The sequence below is a fragment of the Physeter macrocephalus genome, chromosome 18 (genome assembly GCF_002837175.3).
Source record: "Physeter macrocephalus isolate SW-GA chromosome 18, ASM283717v5, whole genome shotgun sequence".
Classification (NCBI taxonomy): domain Eukaryota; kingdom Metazoa; phylum Chordata; class Mammalia; order Artiodactyla; family Physeteridae; genus Physeter; species Physeter macrocephalus.
Genome location: NC_041231.1, coordinates 81,586,987 through 81,609,601, shown reverse-complemented (window position 1 = coordinate 81,609,601; position 22,615 = coordinate 81,586,987). Strand labels below are relative to the sequence as shown.

At 34.8% G+C, this 22,615-nt stretch overlaps 2 protein-coding genes across 2 annotated transcripts; both read left to right on the top strand.

Annotated features, from left to right (window-relative positions):
* The first annotated feature begins 6,429 nt into the window (after nucleotides 1-6,429).
* Nucleotides 6,430-7,575, top strand: DEFB113 (defensin beta 113). Its single transcript, XM_055080020.1, has 2 exons — nucleotides 6,430-6,487; nucleotides 7,235-7,575. Exons 1-2 carry the CDS (start codon nucleotides 6,430-6,432, stop codon nucleotides 7,573-7,575), a joined length of 399 nt encoding a protein of 132 aa, XP_054935995.1.
* Nucleotides 7,576-14,706: 7,131 nt separating this feature from the next.
* DEFB114 (defensin beta 114) lies at nucleotides 14,707-22,156 on the top strand. The gene is made up of 2 exons (XM_028479522.1): nucleotides 14,707-14,764; nucleotides 22,014-22,156. The coding sequence occupies exons 1-2, from the start codon at nucleotides 14,707-14,709 to the stop codon at nucleotides 22,154-22,156; spliced, it is 201 nt and encodes a 66-aa protein (XP_028335323.1).
* The last annotated feature ends 459 nt before the right edge of the window (nucleotides 22,157-22,615 follow it).

Genomic DNA, 22,615 nt, shown 5'->3' with positions numbered 1-22,615 from the left:
CTCAGATTTTATTATTTAATTTTTTTAGTTGTTTTATTCCGACTCTTTTTTCTTTCCATCTCTAAGTACACTCTGTGTGTCCACATATACACATACATATTCGCACACAAATATATATATATATTTGTAAAATATTTTTTCCTCCACAGGTGGTCTCCTAACTCATGGTGCATGTGAAATATCAAAGGATGAAATTCCCAGTAGAGCAATGGCTTATGAATCCCAGAGCACAGTAAAATGTAGAGAACAGGGAAAAAAGCATTGTCTGGGTCAGATTAAGTACTCATCTTGCAACATTCAATCTTCACATCATCTATTCAAGGTGACTAATTTTATTACCACCACCCCTAGGAAAGCTGAGACGGGAATGGAAACACTCTTTGCCCAAGGCTCACACAGTCAGAAAGTAGTAAAGTGGCATTCAGACTCATTCAGCCTGTCCACACTATTCCACACACTGCCTTAATAGAGGACCTGAGTATACACATCCAGGGGTACTGATGTTCTCCTGGGCTTGGTGGGGAGAAAACTGCTTCATCCACATTTCAGGCATCACTTAATCAGAGCAAAAGAATAGATGAGACTGATCATATGAATGGAAGAAATGGTGTAGTTGAGGTCACGCCTGACAAAAACAGAGAGTATGACTAAATCAGTTGTATCAGACCTGGATAAGCATCCGGAAGATTTAGGGGTATTTAAAAGTGCAATTTTCTGAACCATACCCATGAATCACAGAATGAGACAATTCACGGGTGGCTCCCAGGAGAGTGTATTTTTTAAGTCATCCCATTTGATTCTAAAAATTATGAAGTTCAGAGAACCATTGATTCACATAATCCTTCTGCTATTTCTGAATATGAATTCACCTTTTTCTTTTAGAGTCAGCCATCTATCCTTTACTAAAGCTTGAACAGCTTTAGTGCTGTGTTATAAACAGAGAGAAATTAGAGGAGCTCATTATTGCCTTTCAGAAATTTGTTCATTCACAAATTCATTGATTCTAGTGTAGTGGATAAGAACATGGGTTCAAGAATCAGACTGCTTTTGGTTAGGACTCGGTGCTTTCTCTGCAGAGGCCCTGGGTTCAATCCCTGGTCAGGGAACTAAGATCCCACCAGCCACGCAGCAGGGCCAAAAAAAAAAAAAGAATCAAAGAATCAGACCGCTTTGGGGTGTAATGTCAGCAATGGTAATTACTAGTACAGTGACTTTGAACAAGTTATTAAATGAATGCCTCTAATCCTCATTTACCTCTGTGTGAAATGATGACAGTAAAACATGGCATAATGTTTGACGGTAGTATCTACTTCATAAGCTTGCTGTTATGTTTAATTGAGATAATAAATATAAAGTGTTCAGGTAGTAACCAATATTTAGTAAATATTCAATAAGTACTCACTACTACTTACTGGCCACAGAGTAAGAACCAAGCCTTTGGCTAAATATAAAAAAATAAAAATAGAAAGTGGAGTTGTAAGGAATATTTATATGTACAATCTATATACTTTTCTGGACACTTCTCTCACCATTATCCTTGATACAAGCCATATTTAGAATGGTAAGTCATAATTACCTGTTTAAGGTTAGGAAGACAGATCATTAGTTCCCCTTAATCATCTTCCATAACCAAGAAAAGAGAGAGAAATGGGTAACAACTCTTTATGAATTGGTCTCTGATCCCTTAAGATTAGGATTCTGGGCTTCCCTGGTGGCGCAGTGGCTGAGAGTCTGCCTGCCAATGCAGGCGACGCGGGTTCGTGCCCCGGTCCGGGAAGATCCCACATGCCGCGGAGCGGCTGGGCCCGTGAGCCATGGCCGCTGAGCCTGCGCGTCCGGAGCCTGCGCTCCGCAACGGGAGAGGCCGCAACAAAAAAAAAGAAAAGATTAGGATTCTGACATTCACTTTCTCAGAAGTGCCATTTTCTAAAATTTTCTGGGTAAATAAATGATAGATACTACAATTGCTACTATAACTTTATTTCAATCCCCATTCAGTAGGTCTATATTTAAAACCTATTCTGTCCTAGGCTCCACGGTAAAATTGTCAAGATCGCTCCCTCATGGAGTTTACATTCTAATGAGATGTGGCAGTTAGTAATAATAATAGTGGTAACAATTATAACAAACTGTGTGAGTAAATAATTTAAAAAAAACAAAAGCCGACAAGGGATCCAGCCAATTTCAGATAAAGACAAATAAAGAACACGGAAAATAAAGTTTAATGAAGCGAGGCTCACTATAATCATTAGAGGAGGTACCAAAAAAGCCTTTAAAATCTCCTCTGATAAGATGACATATGAGTAGCAGAGACCAAATTAAAAAAAAAAAAATCAATTGTGATTCTGGGTAAAAGAGTGAGGGGACTACAACTTGAAAGAATGCTTGATAATAAGGCCTAAATATCACATATCTCTCTCTCTCTCTCTCTCTCTCTCACACACACACACACACACACACACACACACACACACACACGTCAAAATCCTGAAGCAAAACAGATACCGTTCCATAAACCAAATATGTAATAGACAAGACCTACTCCTTGCTCAATGAACTGGACTCAACACCCCCTTATTCACCGCAGAAGAATATATCAGACTAGTAAACATCTTAAAACCTAAGTATTGATTTCTCTCTGTAAGTGAATCAAGTGTGTGTAAAGCGGCATAAACACAGCAGAGAAAATCAGCTAGACCCCATGATAAAAATACATTTCAAAAAAATAAATGAATAAATAAATTAATACGTTAATTAATTAATAAAAAAAAATCCTGAAGCAAAGAGAAGATTGCAGTTGGGTGAGGGTTAAAGTAATGCGTTCAGTGAAGAAATGAGTCTTCATTTGAGTAAAATTTGGATTGACACACAGAAATGGATCATATGCAAAATATGTATGAATGATTAATGACTACTGTGAATTTATAATCCGTAACTTAAAATTCCCTTAGACATAAGAAGAGGAGGCAAATAGAAACATGTAACACAATGGATAATCAATACTCTGTTTTCAAAATTAAAATATGAGGTTTTGATCACCACATTAATTTCCTTAGCTTAAGATAGCTCACCGATGCATAATACCAAAAGTAATAAATGTATTTTGATAGTTATAGACTTTCATCTTTCCTCAAACCACCAACTTAAGTGATGCTCTTACAAACAAAGATATTAGGAGGAGGTGTCAATGTCAACATATATTTTCACTAAAGTATTACTTAAGCCTCTACTAAACAATAGTTACTGGAGATAGTTGCAGATCAATATTTCTATATCACTGTATAAAAAGGTAAAACAAATAATGGGCTCTGCCTACTTAGCTGTGGCTTTCTTTTATATTTCTCTCACTATTCATTAATCTATAGATTTAAATGTCTCTCCTTTACCTTGCTATACTCTTTCCTATCACCCACCCTTCACTTATAACCCCAAACTATAGCCCTGAGCTTAAGGACACTGAAAGTATGGGAGTAGACATCTGCCCACACATTGGAAGAGGTCATTGTTGGAACTGAATAATGAAGTTAAACATACCCACTGTACTAAGATTTACCAGTAGTAGTAGTAGTAGTAGTGATTAGGCAGAGAGTTTCACACTGCAATAACAGTGTGGTATGACTGTAAGCAAATTCTCAAGTTCAATTGTTTCATGTGTAAATTTTTAAAAAATGATTCACAAGTACTAAGATAGCACAAAATATACATTTGTTAGACTGTAACATTTGTCACCAAAATCAAGACAAAACACACAAGCCAACAGACACTGAACAACATTTTCCCACCAGACTATACATTCTAATAGTTATCTTTAAGGTTAGTTTAAAATTCAAGGTTAATATTATTTCCTTTAGCACCCAATTATGGCTTAATATAGAATAAGAGCAACTAGCTGCAACAGAGTTCTGCATGAGAAATTGTTTTTGACTCATCTCAGTGACAATATATAATATACAATAGTTTCCTCTACTCCTTAGAATGCCAAGGAGGATTCATGCTGGACTGGGAAAAATATTTGTTGGGATGAAAGGAAAGAACAATTTGCACTACTTACCAAGGTGTCTCTAGATTCTTCTAAAAATAGACTTTCCCAGGAGTGGTTTTTTTCCAGAGTTCCTGCTTCCAGAAGGGTTCTTCAGCTGTAAAAATAAGGGTGAGAACAAATGAATTGTAATATTTCTTTTACCTTGGAAACCACAAGTTTCCTTTATTATGTAATTTCCTTTGAACTCTAAAACAACCATTTCAGGTGATTTGGGTATGCAGTAATAATAATGGTTAAAAATATGAACTCTGACAATAGACCATGTTCAATTCCAGTTTCACTACTAACCAGCTAGCTGGTTGACTTGGGGTGAGTTACTTCAATCTCTATGTGTTAGTTTCCTTGTATGTGAAACTGGAGCTAAGCATTCTACCTACCTCAGAGGACTTTCATGAGGCTTAATATTAGTATATGTAAGTTACACAGAACAGTGCCTTGTACATAATCCATATTTAATAGGTGTTTTTTAAAGTGCAACAAAATTATGCATTACAGAGCAGCTGAGCCCCTTGGACTCATGTATTCTAAAGATATGAACCATCAATAATTATCAGAGCTTGCATAAGATATTTTTGTAGTGGAAAGAAGTAGAAATTGTAGCAGAAATCCAGCTACCGATATTTATGCAATTTTTTATTTTCTTAATAATTTAATCTTCAATATCCTCATGTGTAAAAAGTTTTATCATCCTTTCCAATTTGAAACTTTCCAAAAGTACCCATCAATCTGTACTGGTATATAAAATTAATCCCGTAATAAATTCTTAATCTTTAATTTCAAAGCTTTGCACCGGTGAATTTAAATATACAATGTTTTTAAGGGGGGTTGAAATAATGCATGGTGTCTAATAGTGAAGAGCAAAGAATGAAAATGACACCATGGTTTTGTAGTGCAAAGAGATCATGATGTTATTTTAGGCTTCTTATTTCTAAAATGTATCCTTATACATTTTTGGGGATTTTCACACCCAGCTAAATGGCTTATATTTAAATATAATAAATAATATTTTTCACATATGTCACCTATTTAATCCTTACCATAAACCTCTAGGTATGTCTGGTCCTACCAATCCAGCCTTCAAAGAGAGAATCTTGAGGCTCATCTAGTGAATATTTATCCCACATATACAGGTGGTAAACAGAAGAGCCAGATCTCAAGATTAGTTCTCTGTATCTAAATTGAGTGCTCTTTCAATTTTTTTTTTTTTTTTTTTTTTTGCTGTACGCGGGCCTCTCACTGTTGTGGCCTCTCCCGCAGCAGAACACAGGCTCCGGACGCGCAGGCTCAGTGGCCATGGCTCACGGGCCCAGCCGCTCCGCGGCATGTGGGATCTTCCCAGACCAGGGCACGAACCAGCGTCCCCTGCATCGGCAGGCGGACTCTCAACCACTGCGCCACCAGGGAAGCCCATCTTTCAATTTTTAATACACTGCTTTCCCTTATGAGTGAGGTACTACTATGGATGAGTCATTACATGGTATATAAAGAATTATACTGATTATTCTTATAGTATAACTATGATAAGTTTTAATGTAACAGTATTAGAACTAGAAATATTTTCTGTTTGTAGAAAAAAAAATGTTCGAAGTCTCTACTGAATTTGTTGCAACACTGCTTCTGTTTTTTATGTTTTGGTTTTTTGGCCGCAAGGCATGTGGGATCCCAGCTCTGCGACCAGGGATCGAACGCTCACCCCACGCACTGGAAAGTGAAGTCCCAACCAGTGGACTGCCAGGGAAGTCCCTAGAAAAATTGAATTCCAGAAATAGTATCTATCTCAGGCCATATGACTTCACATGATGGACACCCATTATTCAGTTATGAGAGTGAAGAAGGTGGGGACTGAGAATATGGTCTCTGGCACCTCATTACTTAAGAGTCCATTTCCACTCTACCAATCACTACGTGTCTCATTTGAGGCAATTACATAATCCCTCTGTACCACACTTTCCTCAGCTGGAAAATAACAAGTTTGTATGTCATAGAAATTGTCATGAGGATTCAACTAATGAATCCCGATAAAGTGCTTAGAACACTGCTTAGCACATAATAAATACTTGAAAAAGCATGTGGCTGAAAATGTGGCTGAATATGTGCTTTCAATTAAAGAATGAGGAAGAATTTAACTCCATTAGTGGCTTGTATAACTGAAAATGAGTTCACTTTTGGCTCTTTGAGGTCATAATAGAACTAAGTCCTCTATTCTGCTTGTTGTTTCACAATACTTACATGACTATCTGCTCAATCTTGAAAGGCAGCATTAATCAGCATAGTAATCACCCTGAGAAAGCTATAAAAACAAGAGTTCATCTATCTTTTTTCAAAGAATAGCACATCTCTGTCATTTTGAGCTCTGCCTCAACTTTACTCAAGGAACTATATCAGCAATGAAGATACTTTGTATTTTCCTGACCTTTATCTTCACCATATCCTGTGGTCCATCAGGTAATTTTTGTTAATATGCAAAAAGAGGTAAAGGCAACTGTTTTGTGTGTGTGTGTGTGTGTGTGTGTGTGTGTGTGTGTGTGTGAATGCTTTACTCTGGAAAATAAAACAAATTATTGTTAGGAGACCCCATATGAACTCATAATGTAATTCACTAATGGAAGAGGCAATGAGTAGAACTGATAGTTGAGAACATAATAGGAAAACAGTTACCAACGTGGTGCAATTAAACCTGTTTGTTGTTTCTGATGAGACTATGACTCCTTACACGCTTCCTAATACCTTCTCTTTTTAAATGCAATTTAATGAACTGATGCTATAGCTGTTGTCAAAATTAATCTTTCTACTACTGGCCCAGTAATTTGTGGTAAGGGAGAGAGGTGTTGAAGTGGATGGCTATTTAGAACAGAAAATATGTAGACTCTTTTATCCACATCCTTTTGTCTTTACTCTTGAGAAAGCATGCACAGATTAGATATTTACGAATATTCTATTTACAACAACAAAAAAAGCTAATGGCAAAGGAAATATTGTTGGATAAATAAGTACTTATACTGTACCAATTTGTAGACAATAAAATACGAACTCTTTAATATAGTTGCCTGGGCATGATTTCAGAAGCAAAACCGTTTAACTCTATACTTTAAACAACTATAATTACTTATCTATCTATCTACCTATCTATTTATCCATCTACCTGTGCAAGGGGATTAAACCTGGATCATGATCATAGCCACTTTTTCCTAGTTTTGCAGAGGAAAACAAGAGAAAAAACAAGAGGAATTGAAGAAAGAAAAAGACAATGTTACTTTGTTCGTGGTGCTTGCAAGGCTTCATGCAACTCCTGGGAATACGTATTTACTGACTGCGATTTGGAGCCCTGCTGTGTTGTACGGGAATACATAATGCCAGTCAAACCCAGCACCACCACTAAAGCTTCTATAGCTGTAAATTATACTCCTGCTGCACTACATAATACTACAGACGCAAGTTATATTTCTAGTACACTGCGTAATACTAACTACGCAAATTATAATTCTACTACACTGTCTAATACTACAGATGTAAATTATAATTCCACTATATAACACTATATTGTAACTATATTATAAATAAAAATGAACTTTCTACTTTCTATAAATCTATTGTCACGTGTTGTTCTCTAGCCTTCTGGATTATGCAACTATATAATGACAGCTGGTGAGTTCAATGAGGTTATTACAAGAGAAATAAAGAAGAATGGCAGCCTCTTCATTAAACTGGCAGAAGTTCTCCTCCACCCACATGGCAAAAACCCTCCATCCTTAATACTTCCCTTTACCTCTGGCCTATTTATTTGCCCTGTGCAGTAGCCTAGTTATTTTCATATGATCTTTTAAGTATCAGCCATCAGTCATAGTTTATGCTACCTTTCCATAGTTTCAGCAAAAATGCACTTGGGCCTTGGACACAAAGTCATATACATTTTATTCACATAATAAGACAGTATGATAATATAATTGTGAGAAAGAGCAATCAAACAAACCTCAAAAGGAGTAAAATGTGATGAAAATAAAAGTAACTTAAAAATTTTTGAAGGTATATTTTTTCTTCTGATAATAAGAATATTTGGAAGATTACAGAAATCTTTAAAGATGAAAAGAAATATCATTTCTAATTCTGCCATCCAGTGCTAACTATTTATCATAATCAATTTTGAACATAGGCAGCCAATCCAAGAGTCTTTTCTCCTGGACCTTAAGAATTTATTTGACTACTTCACCTTATAATTCTGTATTTAGTGTTTCTGTCCTCATCCCTGTCTTCAATAAACTCACTGTGTTTCCAGTTTTCCACATTCCACATTAATTTTATCACTATTAAATTGTTAACATAAACTATTTTATGAATTATAAAGCTTCAGTAAATGCTTGACATTTAGAACCTAAAGTCTCCACTGAGTGTATTTTTTACATATAACTATAGCACATATCTGGAAAATATAAAAATTTAGGACAGAATTCTGATTAGAGGAAATGAAAAAAGTTCAGTCAATTTGAGATTTAAGAGGAAAAGGTAAGTCTCAGCTTTCTTACTTAAAGAAATTGATGAACAACACAATCATTCATTAGGACATACAGTAAGAGGTGTAGATTTAAAGGAAACATTTATGACATGCTGAGTTTAGATTTTCCTACTGTAAACATGCGTGAAGCTCAGGAAAGAAAAAAATGCTTCAAATATAGATTTGAGGAACCACTTATTGCAGCAATGAGATGAAATCGCCCAAGGGAAGATTACAGATTGAGAAGAAAAAAAGTCTGAAATTTCAAGGAATAACATTTACTTCACGTAAAGAAAAAATTGGACACTGCAAAGGAGAATAAGAAGGAGAAGCTAGCCAATGAGAACTCACTCCCAGGCTTCATGTCTTCCCAGTAAGGTCTCAGATGTAGAAGAAAAGAGGCAATGCATTACTACTATGCTCTGTGTTAATTTTTTTTTTTTTTTTTTTTTTTTTTTGGCGGTACAAGGGCCTCTCACTGTTGTGGCCTCTCCCGTCGCGGAGCGCAGGCTCCGGACGCGCAGGCCCAGCGGCCGCGGCTCACGGGCCCAGCCGCTCCGCGGCATATGGGATCCTCCCGGACCGGGGCACGAACCCGCGTCCCCTGCAACGGCAGGCGGACTCTCAACCACTGCGCCACCAGGGAAGCCCTGTGTTAATTTTTGATCCACAGTATTGATGAGCATAGTAAAATAGTTTTTGTTTTAAGCCGTCAAATTTCAGAGTAGTTTGTTGCACAGCATTATTAACCAGTGTATAACTTCCAAACGACACAAGGGTAAAAAACAAAAAAGAAACAGTACAAAATGAATCATAGGCAAGACTTCTGAAATGATGAGGTAAAGAACTCCAAAAATGTGCCCCTTGATAAAAGTAACAAAACACTGGCAAAAAAATTGTCAACATCAACTTTTTAAGAGCTCTGCAAATTAACCACAGACTTGCAAAAATCCAAGGAGCATATATTCAAGAAAAAATGCTATATCTCAGTAAGAACAGCTACCTTTGTGGCATTTTAACTGCCCTATTTCCTTCCAACTCTCCCCAGCTCTACAGTAGCCTTGAAAACCAGCAATCTCCCAACCATGGTAGCTGAGAACATATAAAGAATATCTACAACTAAACAATTTTTTTTTTTTTTTTTTTTTTTTTTTTTTTTTTTTTTTTGTGTGGTACGTGGGCCTTTCACTGTTGTGGCCTCTCCCATTGCGGAGCACAGGCTCCGGACGCGCAGGTCCAGCGGCCATGGCTCACGGGCCCAGCCGCTCCGCGGCACGCGGGATCCTCCCAGACCGGGGCGCGAACCTGGTTCCCCTGCATCGGCAGGCGGACGCGCAACCACTGCGCCACCAGGGAAGCCCTACAACTAAACAATTTTAAAAAACACAACACAATTATAAAATGGACTAAGGGGTTGGATAGACAGTTCTCCAAAGAAGATATACAAATGTCCAACAAGCATATCTCAGGCACGCAAATCAATACCACAATGAGTTACCACTTTCCACCCACTAAACAGGCTATAACCAAAATAACAGACCTTAACAAATACTGGTGAGGATATGAACAGATTAGAACTCTTATACACTGCTGTTGGGTAAATTGGTGCAAACACTTTGGAAAACAGTCTGACATTTCCCAAAAAGTTTAAGCATGGAGTCTTCATTTGATCCTGCAATCCTATTCTTAGGTATATATGCAAGAAAAATAAAGCCATTTGTCAACACAAAAACTTGTACACAAATGTTCATAGCAGCTTTATTCATAATAGCCAAAAAATGGAAATAACCCTAATCTCCATAAACTGATGGATGAATAAACAGTATGTGGCATATTTATACAATGGAATATTATTTGACAATAAAATGAAGTATTGACTCATGCTACAACATGGATAAACTTTGAAAATATTATGCTAAATGAAAGGAGCGAGTCACAATTGTCACATATTGTATTATCTTCTATTTACATGAAATGTTCAGACTGGGCAGACCTACAGATTCAAGAGGTAGATGAATGGCTGTCTATGGCTTAGAGGGAGGGGGCCTTATCGAGGGGTGGGAGGGTGATAGCTAAAGAGTACAGAGTTTCTCTGGGGGCATAGAAAGTATTCAAATATTGATTGTGATGATGGTTACACAACTCCATGAACATGCTGAGCACCACTGAATGGTACAAATTAAATGGGTAAGTTGTCTGGTACATTGATTAAATCTCAATAATATTGTTATGAAAAACAAGAATACAGGCCAACTGTCTGTCAGAAACTATACAAGCCAAAGGACAATGTATCAACATTTTTAAATACTGAAAAATATTCTGTCAATCTAAAATTCTACTCAGTAAAAAAAAAATAGTGTCAAAAATGGAAGTGAAATGGAGACACTTTCAAGCAAGCAAAATCTGAAATAATGCATTTCCAGCAGATCTTTCTTGAACAAATATACACAATTCTTCCAGTAGAAGGAAAAGTATACAAGATAAAAATTTGGATTTGCACACAGGAATAAACTGAATTGGAATTTGTAAATTTGCAGGTAAATGTAAATATCCTTTCCCTCAATTTTTATTCTCTATAAAAGATAATTTATTGCTTAAAGCAAAACTAATAATATATTGTGGCATTTATAGCACTGCAGAGAGCAATGAATGACAATAATAGCCCAAATCATGGGAAAGGAAAATAGAAGTAGAGGATTTTAAGGCCCTTATATTATACGTGATGGCTAAAGACCTATATTATAAATCCTAAGGAAAGGACAAAAAATATATAGTGAATGGGGTAGATAAAATGTAATCATAAAAAATACACAGACAAGAAAGGGAAGGAAAGAAAAGTGAACAAAGGGAGGGAGAACAAATAGAAAACAAATACCAGAAGGCAGGTTTAAAAACAACCATATTGTTATTTTCTTAAATGTAAATAAATTGTGAATATAGCAATTAAAAGGTAAAGACTGTAAGACAAGATGTTATATTAGTTATCTATTTCTGCAAAACAAATTACCCCAATAAGTAACAGCTTAAAACCTTTATTATCTCATAGATTCTATGAGTAGGATTCCAGAAATAGCTTGGCTTGGTGCTTTTGTCTCAAGATCTCTGATGAGTTTGCACTGAAATGGTGGCCTGAGCTACAGAAATCTCAATGCTCAACAGGGTTGAAGGATCTTCTAAGCTCACTCATGTGGTTGTTGGCAGGCTTCATTCTTGAGAGCTACTGGACTTAGGGCTTCAGTTCTTTACATGTTGTTAAATAGAGGATCACAGATTCAAATGACATAATTTGGGCTACTCCAATATAAATGATTATATTAAAAACTAAGAAATGTCTGAAAACTATGAGATGCTAATGAAAAAAACTGAAGAAGACACAAACAGATGGAAGGATATACTATGTTCTTGGACTGGAAGAATCAATATTGTTAAAATGACCATACTACGCAAGGCAACCTACAGATTCAATGCCATCCCTATCAAAATACCAATGACATCTTTCACAGAACTTGAACAAAAAAAAATTTTAATTTGTATGGAGACACAAAAACCAAAATAATCTTGAGAAAGAAGAACAGAGCTGAAGGAATCATGCTCCCTGACTTCAGACTATACTACAAAGCTAATCATCAAAACAGTATGGTACTGGCTCAGAAACAGACACATAGATCAATGGAACAGGATAGAACGCCCAGAAATAAACCCATGCACTTATGGTCAATTAATCTATGACAAAGGAGGCAAGAATATATAATGAAGAAAAAACAGTCTCTTCAATAACTGGTGCTGGGAAAACTGGACAACTACATGCAAAAGAATAGAATTAGAATATTCTCTATACCATATATAAAAAATAAACTCAAAATGGATTCAAGACTTATATTAAGACCTAAAACAATAAAACTCCTAGAAAAAAAACAAGACAATAAACTCTTTGACTTCAGTCTTAGCAATATTTTTGTACATGTGTCTCCTCAGGCAAGGAAAATAAATAAGTAAATAAATAAATAAATGGGACTACATCAAACTAAAAATCATTTGCAGAGTGAAGGAAACCATCAAAAATATAAAACAAAAAAAAATTTTTTTAAATAAAGCAAAAAGGCAACCTACTTAATGGGAAAAGATGTTGCAAATGATATATCCTATAAGAGGTTAATATCCAAAATATGCCAAGAACCCATACAACTTAATATCCAAAAAACAAGCAATATAAATAAAAAATGGATAGAGAACCTGAAGAGACATTGTTCCGGAGAACACATATATATGGTCAACAGTCACAAAAAGATGTTCAATACCACTAATTATTGGGGAAATGCAAACTAAAAACACAATGAGACATCACCTCATACCTGTTAGAATGACTGTTTTCAAAAAGATAATAAATAACAAGTGTTGGCAAGGTTGTGGAGTAAAAGGAGCCCTTGTACATTGTTGTTGGGAAGGTAAGTTGGTGCAGTTACTATAGTAATAAGTATGGAGTTTCCTCAAAAAATTAAAAACAGAATTACCACACAATCCAGCAAGTCCACTCCTTGGTATCTATCCAAAGAAAATGAAAACAGTAATTCAGAAAGATATATGCACCCCTTGTTCATCCCAGAATTATGTACAATAGCCAAGATATGGAAGAAACCTAAGTGTCCATTATATATATAATGGGATATTATATATATAATGGAATATTATATATAATGGAATATCATATATAATGGTACATTATATATATAATGGAATATTATATATATGGAATATTACTCAGTCATTAAAAGAATGAAATCCTTTCATTTGCAAAAGCATGGATGGATCTAGAGGGTATTATACTAAGCAAAATAAGTCAGACAAAGAAAGACAAATACACATGATTTTACTTGTCTGTGGAATTTAAAAAACAAAACAAATGAACAACAACATAAAAAAAGCAGAAACAGGGCTTCCCTGGTGGCGCAGTGGTTGAGAGTCCGCCTGCCGATGCAGGGGACGTGGGTTCGTGCCCCGGTCCGGGAAGATCCCACGTGCCGCGGAGCGGCTGGGCCCGTGAGTCATGGCCGCTGAGCCTGCGCGTCCGGAGCCTGTGCTCCACAACGGCAGAGGCCACAACAGTGAGGGGCCCGCGTAACGCACACACACACACAAAAAAGGCAATATGATGGTTACTGTATTACAAACTTTAAATATAAAGCATGAATTTTCTGTTTCAATTCTGGTTATACACACAGTTCAAATATTATTCTAGACCACATAAGAGGAAGTGTGTAACAACAACTGAATGAGTGTGTGGAAAGTGGGGAGAAATGTTGGTGTGAATGGAGAGGGGACTAATACCTTTATTTTAAATAGAGAAGAGTTAATGTTGTGACTAAAGTTGGTGGGGAAAAGATAAAGTACTTAAATGTTTAAAGATACCTACAGAGATTTTCAAAAATTAATATAACTTTCAAATATTTGAGGAGAAGGACATCACAGGAGAAAGTGGAAGTGGTCTAAATCCTCTTTTTTTTTCTTTTTTTACTGTGATAAAAACTTAAAATAAGTGGACACTAGTTAGGCTTTTCTAGAAAGAAATAGAGCTTCATAAATATTCAAGTCACATCTAAAAAAAAAGGTAATAAAAATCAGTGACAAAAGTGAGGCATAATATCCGGACTTTGGTAAATGAATAATTTGGGGAAACTAATGGGAAAATGGTAAATGAATAATTTGGGGAAACTAATGGGATAACTGGCTATAAGGTAGGATTTTGGATATAGGAATGTATTGATGAATTTGTGTACCAGGTTAGTGATTGGAATATATTTTGAAAAATAATCGGGAGTTTAACTGACAAAGTAATGTTCAGATGTTTTACATCTAAAATGGTAAATATTTATCTCAAGCCTACTCCATGCATGCTCCTCTATGTAGGTATTTAATTGATCACCATTGATATAAGAATGTCATGTTTACAACTATCTTCTACATAGAGATTCCTCCCTAAAGACCAATTAATATCAAGTGTTTTCAATTCTGCCCACAACCCTAGTCAATGGAGCAGAGATAAGAACACAAAATTAAAACAATTTCCGGAAAAAGAGAGTCTTTCTTCCATTAGCAAACTATAAATAGTAAATGTCTCTTGGCTTTTTGGAAGGTGTTCTAGTTGTTTACAAATCTTTCAGCAGCTTCTTTCTACAGAATGAAGATCTTTATTTATCTTCTTCATTTTCTGTGTTATGTGACCTTCATTCTACCAGGTAATAGATGCTTCTGGTGTGTTTGTATGTATCATATAGCTCCTAGCTAAAAGTAGAAATATTAAATTGTGAATTAGAAAATGCAGGTTCTTAATACACTCTTTTCAATTAAAAAGTCTCTTGATTATGTTGAATCTCAGTTTCCTCATTCAGAATAGTGTTATACTAACATGCTTTATCTCATTTTGAAAATTAAAATGCAAATAAAATAAGTTGATTCAGATGAGATTCTTTTTCTTTTGTGGGTCTTGATTTGTTTTGTTATTCAAGTTATTAAGAAAATCATAATTTATTAAATTTACTTATACTTATATCAGTGAAGACTTCATAATAAATTGGATCCCAGGGAAGATGAATGGACTAAGAAAACAGTATATATCTCTTGGGATATCAATAACAGAATCTATAAAGTGATCCAGGATATAGTCTCAGAATACGCTGGGCAATGAGGTACAGTTCTAATAAAAAGGCAAGTAAAGAAATAGTACTTCAAAAATCTTTGTTTAATTAGTTAATGCATTAGTAAAGGAATACAGTAATGGTTTCATGAATCAATTAAAAATAAATGATCAAAATATGTAGTACAGTGTAGCCCCTGGTGGTGATTACATGCTATTCTTAATACGTGTTGCCCCTGAAGCAATCCAGATCTCTAACAAGAGAGATACAAATTTATGACCCAAAGTGTGCTAATTTGGCCCTAGAGAGTTAGAAGTTCAAAAGGTGCAACATGTATTAGAAATAGAAATGAATTCAAATTTAGAAAATCTAGATTTTATTACTAGCTCCCTACCCAACTGCTTGTCAACCTTGCCACTCAGAGAATTTAAGTGATTTGTCAATGTCCTTAAGAAAAAACAAAAAAAATACAGAAGAATCAATAACAATTGTAAAAAAAAATGAAATATCTGATATGAAAGTTTGTGCCTGTTAATTACATGCACCTCAGTTAAAATTTACTGAAATAATGTATTGGAAAGTGGCTCTACAAACTGAAAATTAGTTTACCAATTTAGGTACTATTATTATTACTATCATAGATGTTTCTGTTATTACAGTTATTATTAATAATGAAAGGGGCCTGAGTAAGTGAGGACTTCAAATGTGATTAAGGAATGTGTTGAGGCATATGGTACTAGCGTGTCAATCAATAACCATCTAACACTGAGTGCCTAGTAAACTACTGAACAAAATGCTAGACTCTGAGGAAACAGAAATAAAAGATACAGTAATTCTCTAGGCATCCTTACAAGCTAGTTGAGTAAACTCAGATAAATCAGAGGATTTGCTCGATTTAGAAAGTTTATGTAATTATGCTTCAAAGAGTAAGAATGGTACAATTATGGCATTAGTGGAGGTTTGGGAGAATATCCTGAATTCCCTGATGAAGAGTTTTGAAATTGGGGGTAAGACACTTGTGTTTAGACTTTGAAAGGTGAGAGAAAGAAAGAAAGACAATAAGTAAGTATGAGGGTCTAGTATATGCCAATCCCATTCCATAACTTTCCATGTCGATATCTAATCTGACCTTCCAGATAACATTATGAGATGACTGTCATTGCCTCTTCTAATAGAAGAGGAAAATGACATAAAAGATCATATTTCAAGTTCACATTTATACAAATATCAATGATAAGTGGAATGTGAATACAGACTTTTCAGATCCCAGCATATTGTACTTTATACTTCATCATGCTTCCTATAGTAGAAGGCACTGAGGTTAAATAAAAGACTGAATAATGTGGTCAAAAGCAGTGAGGTCACACAGGAGGATAGCTGCACTTTAGATGTATACGGTCTATACCATCAAATTCTACATTTACTGAGCCTTGCAGAAAACGTTAAAGAAGCCTATGAAGACGGTTTGTCTATGTCTATGACCACAATCTTTCCTTTACATTTTGATCATTCTAACAGATACTAAGTTATAATGCCAGCTGAAATGCATAGAATGCACTATATGTGGCCTTTGATAGATAAAAAAAAAAAAAAAAAAAAAAAAAAAACCAGGAAAGGTAATTCAAGATGTCAGAGGGGGTGGTTTTGAAGGAGTTCATGGAGTGGTGCATATCCATTGCACAATGGTGTGGTTTGACTATTGGTAAAACCTTAAAGTCACAAAAGAAGCGAGGAAAAGTGTCTAATCTAAGTGAATACTTTGTGAAGATGTCAGATGAGTGTTCAGTCCAAACAGAGTGATACCATGCTGGAGAGACCAGCTGTAAAATGATAAGAGATCAATACTGATTTTGATTAAAATATGAAGGAATGGACAGTATTTTAGGGGAAGTGCAAGCCTAAAATAATCCATAGAGATAGTGAACATAACATACTACCATAGTTTATAGAGTGAGCTTGCCATTAAATGGGTCAGGGTTTATAGTAAGGACCTGGGGCTCCTTTGTAGCTGTGGCAATATCTTTAGTTCTCTTAACTATAAAATGGATGGTAATATTAATTTTATAAGGTTTTGAAAAGATGAAAAACAACAGTGTAAGCAAAGTGTTTATCACATTGAAGACTGTACTGCAATATTTCAAGAAATGAAAGAAGAGGAATAGAAGCAGAACGAAAAAAGGAGAGGAGAGGAAGTAGAAGAGGAGAAGCAACACAAGGTTGTGTTCAGGTGTTGCCAGCTCTTAAGATGTCTCAGAAGAGGCCGTGGATCCCAAACAGCAGAAATATGGTGGCCTTGGCAGATTTATGATCTAGTGCGTGGTGAACCAGAGGCCGAGTCTAAAGTAGTGAAGGAGAGACATACATCTGTGTTGAAATTTTGGTGAGAAGACAGTATCGGTCTTGGTGCTTTAGGTTTTATTCAATTTACAAGTAAGCTGAGTCAGTCACCAAGGCAATTTGGTTACTTGAGAAACAGGATAAAATGTAGAGAACAAAGTAAAATCCATAATAATAAATAGCCTTTTCAAAGTGGCCAGGATTTTGTTGATTAGCTAAATAACTTCCCAACCAATCCAGAAAGCTGCTCTATCACAAATGAACTCCACACTCGTGCCTCTCATGTGGCAATGGTTAAGTTTATATTAATTAATTTGCATTAGTTGAGGTAATTTACAAATTAGTCTTAATTCCTTATTAGACCTTCCTCAATTTGTAAATTGTTTAAATATTCTTGAATAAACTAAGAAACAAATAAATTAATACCTACTTTAGAATCCTTTATGACTTTTACATGATGGTACTATTAATTGATATTAAATCTCTTCAGTTGTAAAGATCCAAGTACAAGCCATAAGATGAGTAAGTATAACCCTTGCCAAAATGACAATGTCTCAGGAATAGAAAAGAAATCAAAAATGTAATTCTAAGATCTAAATAAGAGCTGGGTAAGAGATGGGGAACAGACAGTGATATAAAATTCCCAATTATCATCCAACTTTGAGTTAAGACATATTAAAGTAAGGAGAACTGATAAATAATTCCAAATAGAAGGGCCAGAATTATTTTATTTAAATTTGCCTAAGGTAAAAGTTTTTTCTACATTCAGGTTGCAGCCTGGAAAACCACTTATTAAGCATATAGAGAGAGTACATTATCAAGAATTTATTATTAATGATTCTTTACACATGTAAATATTCATTTTAATAGAATCCCATTTATTTGTCATTAACCACTCAACTTCCAATTTTTTTCATCTTCATATTTCTCTGTAGTCATAAAATAATTAAGGCTCCTAGAGACAGCCAAATCTATCACAAGCAGTATCTAATTTGATACAATATTCAGATAGCTGTTGAATGCTTTTCATGTGTCAGTTTCCAACATTTTCAATGTAGAAGCCATGGATTAAATATTTAAAGTGTGAATTCTGGATATGGAGAAATTTAAGATTAAATCCTGGGTTAAGCATGGGTTTTGCATCCTTGGGCAAATTATTTGGTCACCCAAAGCCTCAAGTTTTTATCTGAACAGCAACTACTTCAAAGCTTTAGAACACTTAAATGAGATAATGTGTACAAGATATTTAAAACAATACTTGACACATAGGTTTTTAATGAATAAAAACTATTTTCATTATTATTTGCTTTTGGAACTAAACACATCATGTCTTCTTTCAACTCTGGAATAAGAATCATACTACTTTGTCTGCTGGTTCACGTTCTTTTTACAGTCCTTCTATTCATCTGGATAACTCTTACTCATTTTTTAAGGGAAATTTTCCTACCACTTTTCCATGACACCATGTCAAGATAATAAGCACTCATCTGTTCACACGTTTGACCCAATATATTTCTTTTATCATTGTAGTTAATTAGTCTATCTGTGGATTTATCTCTTTGCCTCCACGTTTTGCTTTATCTTCAGAACAAAGCCTGCTGTGTGGTCTAAAAGTCGTACTCAGTAAGAATTTAATTTCATCTATAGTCTTTTGTTTACCATTTAATAATAGTTCTTAATCTGTGAGAAGCTATTATATTCCACTGTTGTAAACATACATATTAACTGATCATGTCTCAAAAAGACTGTGAATTACATGCCATTGTCTCCATTTTACAAGCGAGGCAATTAAGGCTCCTAGAACTGAAGTAGCTTACCTAAAGCTACATAGCTAACAGATGACAGAATTAAAATTCAAGCTCAAAGTCTATGGCTATAAAGCCATATTCACTCTGCAGTTAGAAAGAACTCTCAATCTGTACCATACAAAGATTTTGAAAAATAAAAGTAGTGATTCGTTTGCTCTATCAAGTGTTAAAACACACTATAAAATTACAGTAGTCTGTTTCACATAGCAGTGTTAAAATGTTAAAACACACTATAAAATTATAACAGTTTTTAACTACGGCTTCCCTATTAAGAGTGATAGATGAACAAAAATAAGAGAAAAAAACTCTGTTTAAAAGCATTGCGGAGTTAACAGGTCAATTAAAAGTTATAGAAAAAACATCTGGTTGAGATCAATCTTTCAACCATTCTTGAAGAGGCAAGAGAGAAGTTGAAAAACAGAAATTTGATAGCCTTATGCTACTTCTGGGCCAAAAATTGCAATTCAGAGCCCGAGAAGGAAGGAGAACTATGGAAAAACTGGCAAGTTTTCGTTTCAGATGCCAGAAAGCTACAAACCAGGCCTAAGTTAAAATGACATTACTCTAGTTGTCCCAGGGACTAGTGCTCGTTTTCACATTACCTTAAATTCTATAAACGGTTTAAGACCATCCAAGAAGGTTGGTTGGCTGTTCAAGCCACCAGCAAAAAAAACAATAATAAATCATTTCTGGAGAAAGATAATATTTCTCTAGGCCTCAAGTTATTTCCTCATTTTTTCTTTGACAAAGTATGTAACACAAAAATAATCAGGAACAAATGAAAACAAGATTATCCTATCAAAAATCAAAAACCAACACATAAATGAACCAATTAATAAGGGATCCAGATAATGGAGTTATCAGACCAAGATTTTAAAATAACTATGTGTAATTTGTTTCAATAAATAAATAAAAACAAGATTTAAAACGTGGCATAGAAATAAAAACTATAACGAAGAACAAAAGTAAAACTCCAGAACTGAAAAATAAACAAAGCAAGATTAAAAACATAATGAGTGTGTTAAGCAGGAGGTAATGCATAATTGCTGAGATATTTAATAAAGATGAAATATAAATCAGAAGAAATTATCTGGAATGAAACAAGGGAAAATTAATGATTGAAAAATAGAAAAAAATGGGGCGGGAGAAAGAGGGGGAAAGATGAAGGAAAGAAGAAAGGAAAGTAGGGAGCAAAAGTTGAGGAAAACAGGGCTTCCCTGGTGGCGTAGTGGTTGAGAATCTGCCTGCCAATGCAGGGGACACGGGTTCGAGCCCTGGTCTGGGAAGATCCCACATGCCGCGGAGCAACTGGGCCCGTGAGCCACAGCCCCCACTTGCCACAACTAGAGAAAGCCCTCTCACAGAAACGAAGACCCAACACAACCATAAATAAATAAATAATTTTTTTTTTTTAAGCTGAGGAAAACAACAGATCACTTTCAAAGGATCAGCTATTTAATTGGGAGCTGACTTCTCACCAACAAAAACAAAGAAGGAAGTGAGAAGACAATGCAATGATGTCTTCAGGGTTCTGAAAGAAAATAACTACAATCTAGAACAGAATTCAACATCGGCATTCCTGTTTCGATGGAAATTCTTAAAAGCATTGTCTAGACAGAAAGAAAGTTATCTTCTCATATGGAAGCTCAGAGACAGAAAAAAAACAAGGAGTGACTTTTGATAAGATTTTGGGAAGCTGAAACCTCTATCATAAACTAGTAAAAGAATAATAAAAGATAATATAACTACACAATAGTAAGGTGATAGAATCAAAAAAATAACTAATATATATTTTAAAGAAAGGAGAGAGAGAAAAAAAGCATGTATTTCAACCAACATATATTAATAACTGTCATAAATATAAGTGAAAATATATATATACTGTGCAGTTGCTTTCACATCAGCTTTAAAATAAGCAAACAAAATATTGCAAGTCAAGATAACAGATTATTTTGAAAATGAAAGAGTGGAATGGGACACAATTTCGAAGCAGCACAAATGTGATGCCAGCAATGTTTTATTTCTTGACCTAGGTAGTGTTTACACCAGAGCTTAATTTTTAATAATTCTCCTTGTGGAGCATTTATACTTGGGCATTCTCCTGCAAGTTTTGTTTCATTTTAAAAATTTACTTATATAAAATTAAATATAATAAATGATTTTTCTATTATATATTTTGATAATCTAGCTCGTTGGTTTTGTTTCAAAAACCCGTAGATATAATCACAAAGTAGAATAGATAGCTCAATATAGGTCTAGAGTTTGTGAGAATTTAGAATGTAACAACATTAAGAATATAATGAAAAAAACTCTAGAATCAAACTCTTTCACAACTATCCTAAACATATATCATGGAAATATTAAAATATGTAGTACAAATTTGTTTATAATAACCTGGTAAAATTTTAAATATGATGTAGTTGAGAAATTGATAAATTGTCATATATAATTTCAAGGAATATGATGTAGCTCTAAAATCTTGAATCTTGTTGAGAAGAGCAACATGTCATAAAATCGAATCATATATTAACTAAAAACACATTTCAATTTTATACAGATAATGGGGATATGTAATATTTGTGTCTTCTTATTTTTTGGCATTTTACTAATTTGTTACAATGTACACGTAGTATTTTTATAATCATAAATAATATGTTCTTAAATAAGAGATCAGTGATTTCAATTACTCTTCTTTTACTATATAGCCTTGGTGGATCCTGATCGATGCTCAAAATTGTATGGTCAATGTAAGAAACGCTGTTCTAAACATGAAAAGCAAATTGAAATATGTTTGTCACCAAGTAAAATCTGCTGCATTGAGAGGGCGTTTGAAGACGATTTATCTTGAAACGGAAGATTTACCTGTGACCAAAGAAGTCATGTGTGCAACAGTGCAGAGAGGTGTCTCCGTAATAAATAAATACATAAGCTGATATCAGTATCTTCCTTCATAGATATTAATTATATATCCAATGGAATGAGGTAGGATCTTTCTTATTTTCTCTAAGCTAAAGTTTTGATGGAGGCATATCTGGTGCTAATTTCTTATCATGGATACTATGCTTGTGTCAATGTCAGACCACTTTTGATGTGTCGGAGGTTCACCTACACTTACACAATTGAACATTTCCCAACTTAACCATGACCTCACTAGAAAGTTGGTTCATGAAAATTAATACCCATAGGCTTATCAATTATCTAAATATCATCATCACGTTACTGACATTAAGAGACAGGAAACCTAAGTACGAGATGAATGCATGAGCTATAGTAGAGCACGGAAATGCTCATTGCACCTCCTTCTCTT

What these genes read in the sequence shown, in the direction of transcription:
- DEFB113 (XM_055080020.1), top strand. Translation starts at nt 6,430, where the DNA reads ATGAAGATACTTTGTATTTTCCTGACCTTTATCTTCACCATATCCTGT. An exon ending in CATATCCTGTGGTCCATCAG is followed by an intron (nt 6,488 to 7,234) that starts GTAATTTTTGTT and finishes ACTTTTTCCTAG; the next exon opens with TTTTGCAGAGGAAAACAAGA.
- DEFB114 (XM_028479522.1), top strand. Translation starts at nt 14,707, where the DNA reads ATGAAGATCTTTATTTATCTTCTTCATTTTCTGTGTTATGTGACCTTC. An exon ending in TGTGACCTTCATTCTACCAG is followed by an intron (nt 14,765 to 22,013) that starts GTAATAGATGCT and finishes TTTACTATATAG; the next exon opens with CCTTGGTGGATCCTGATCGA.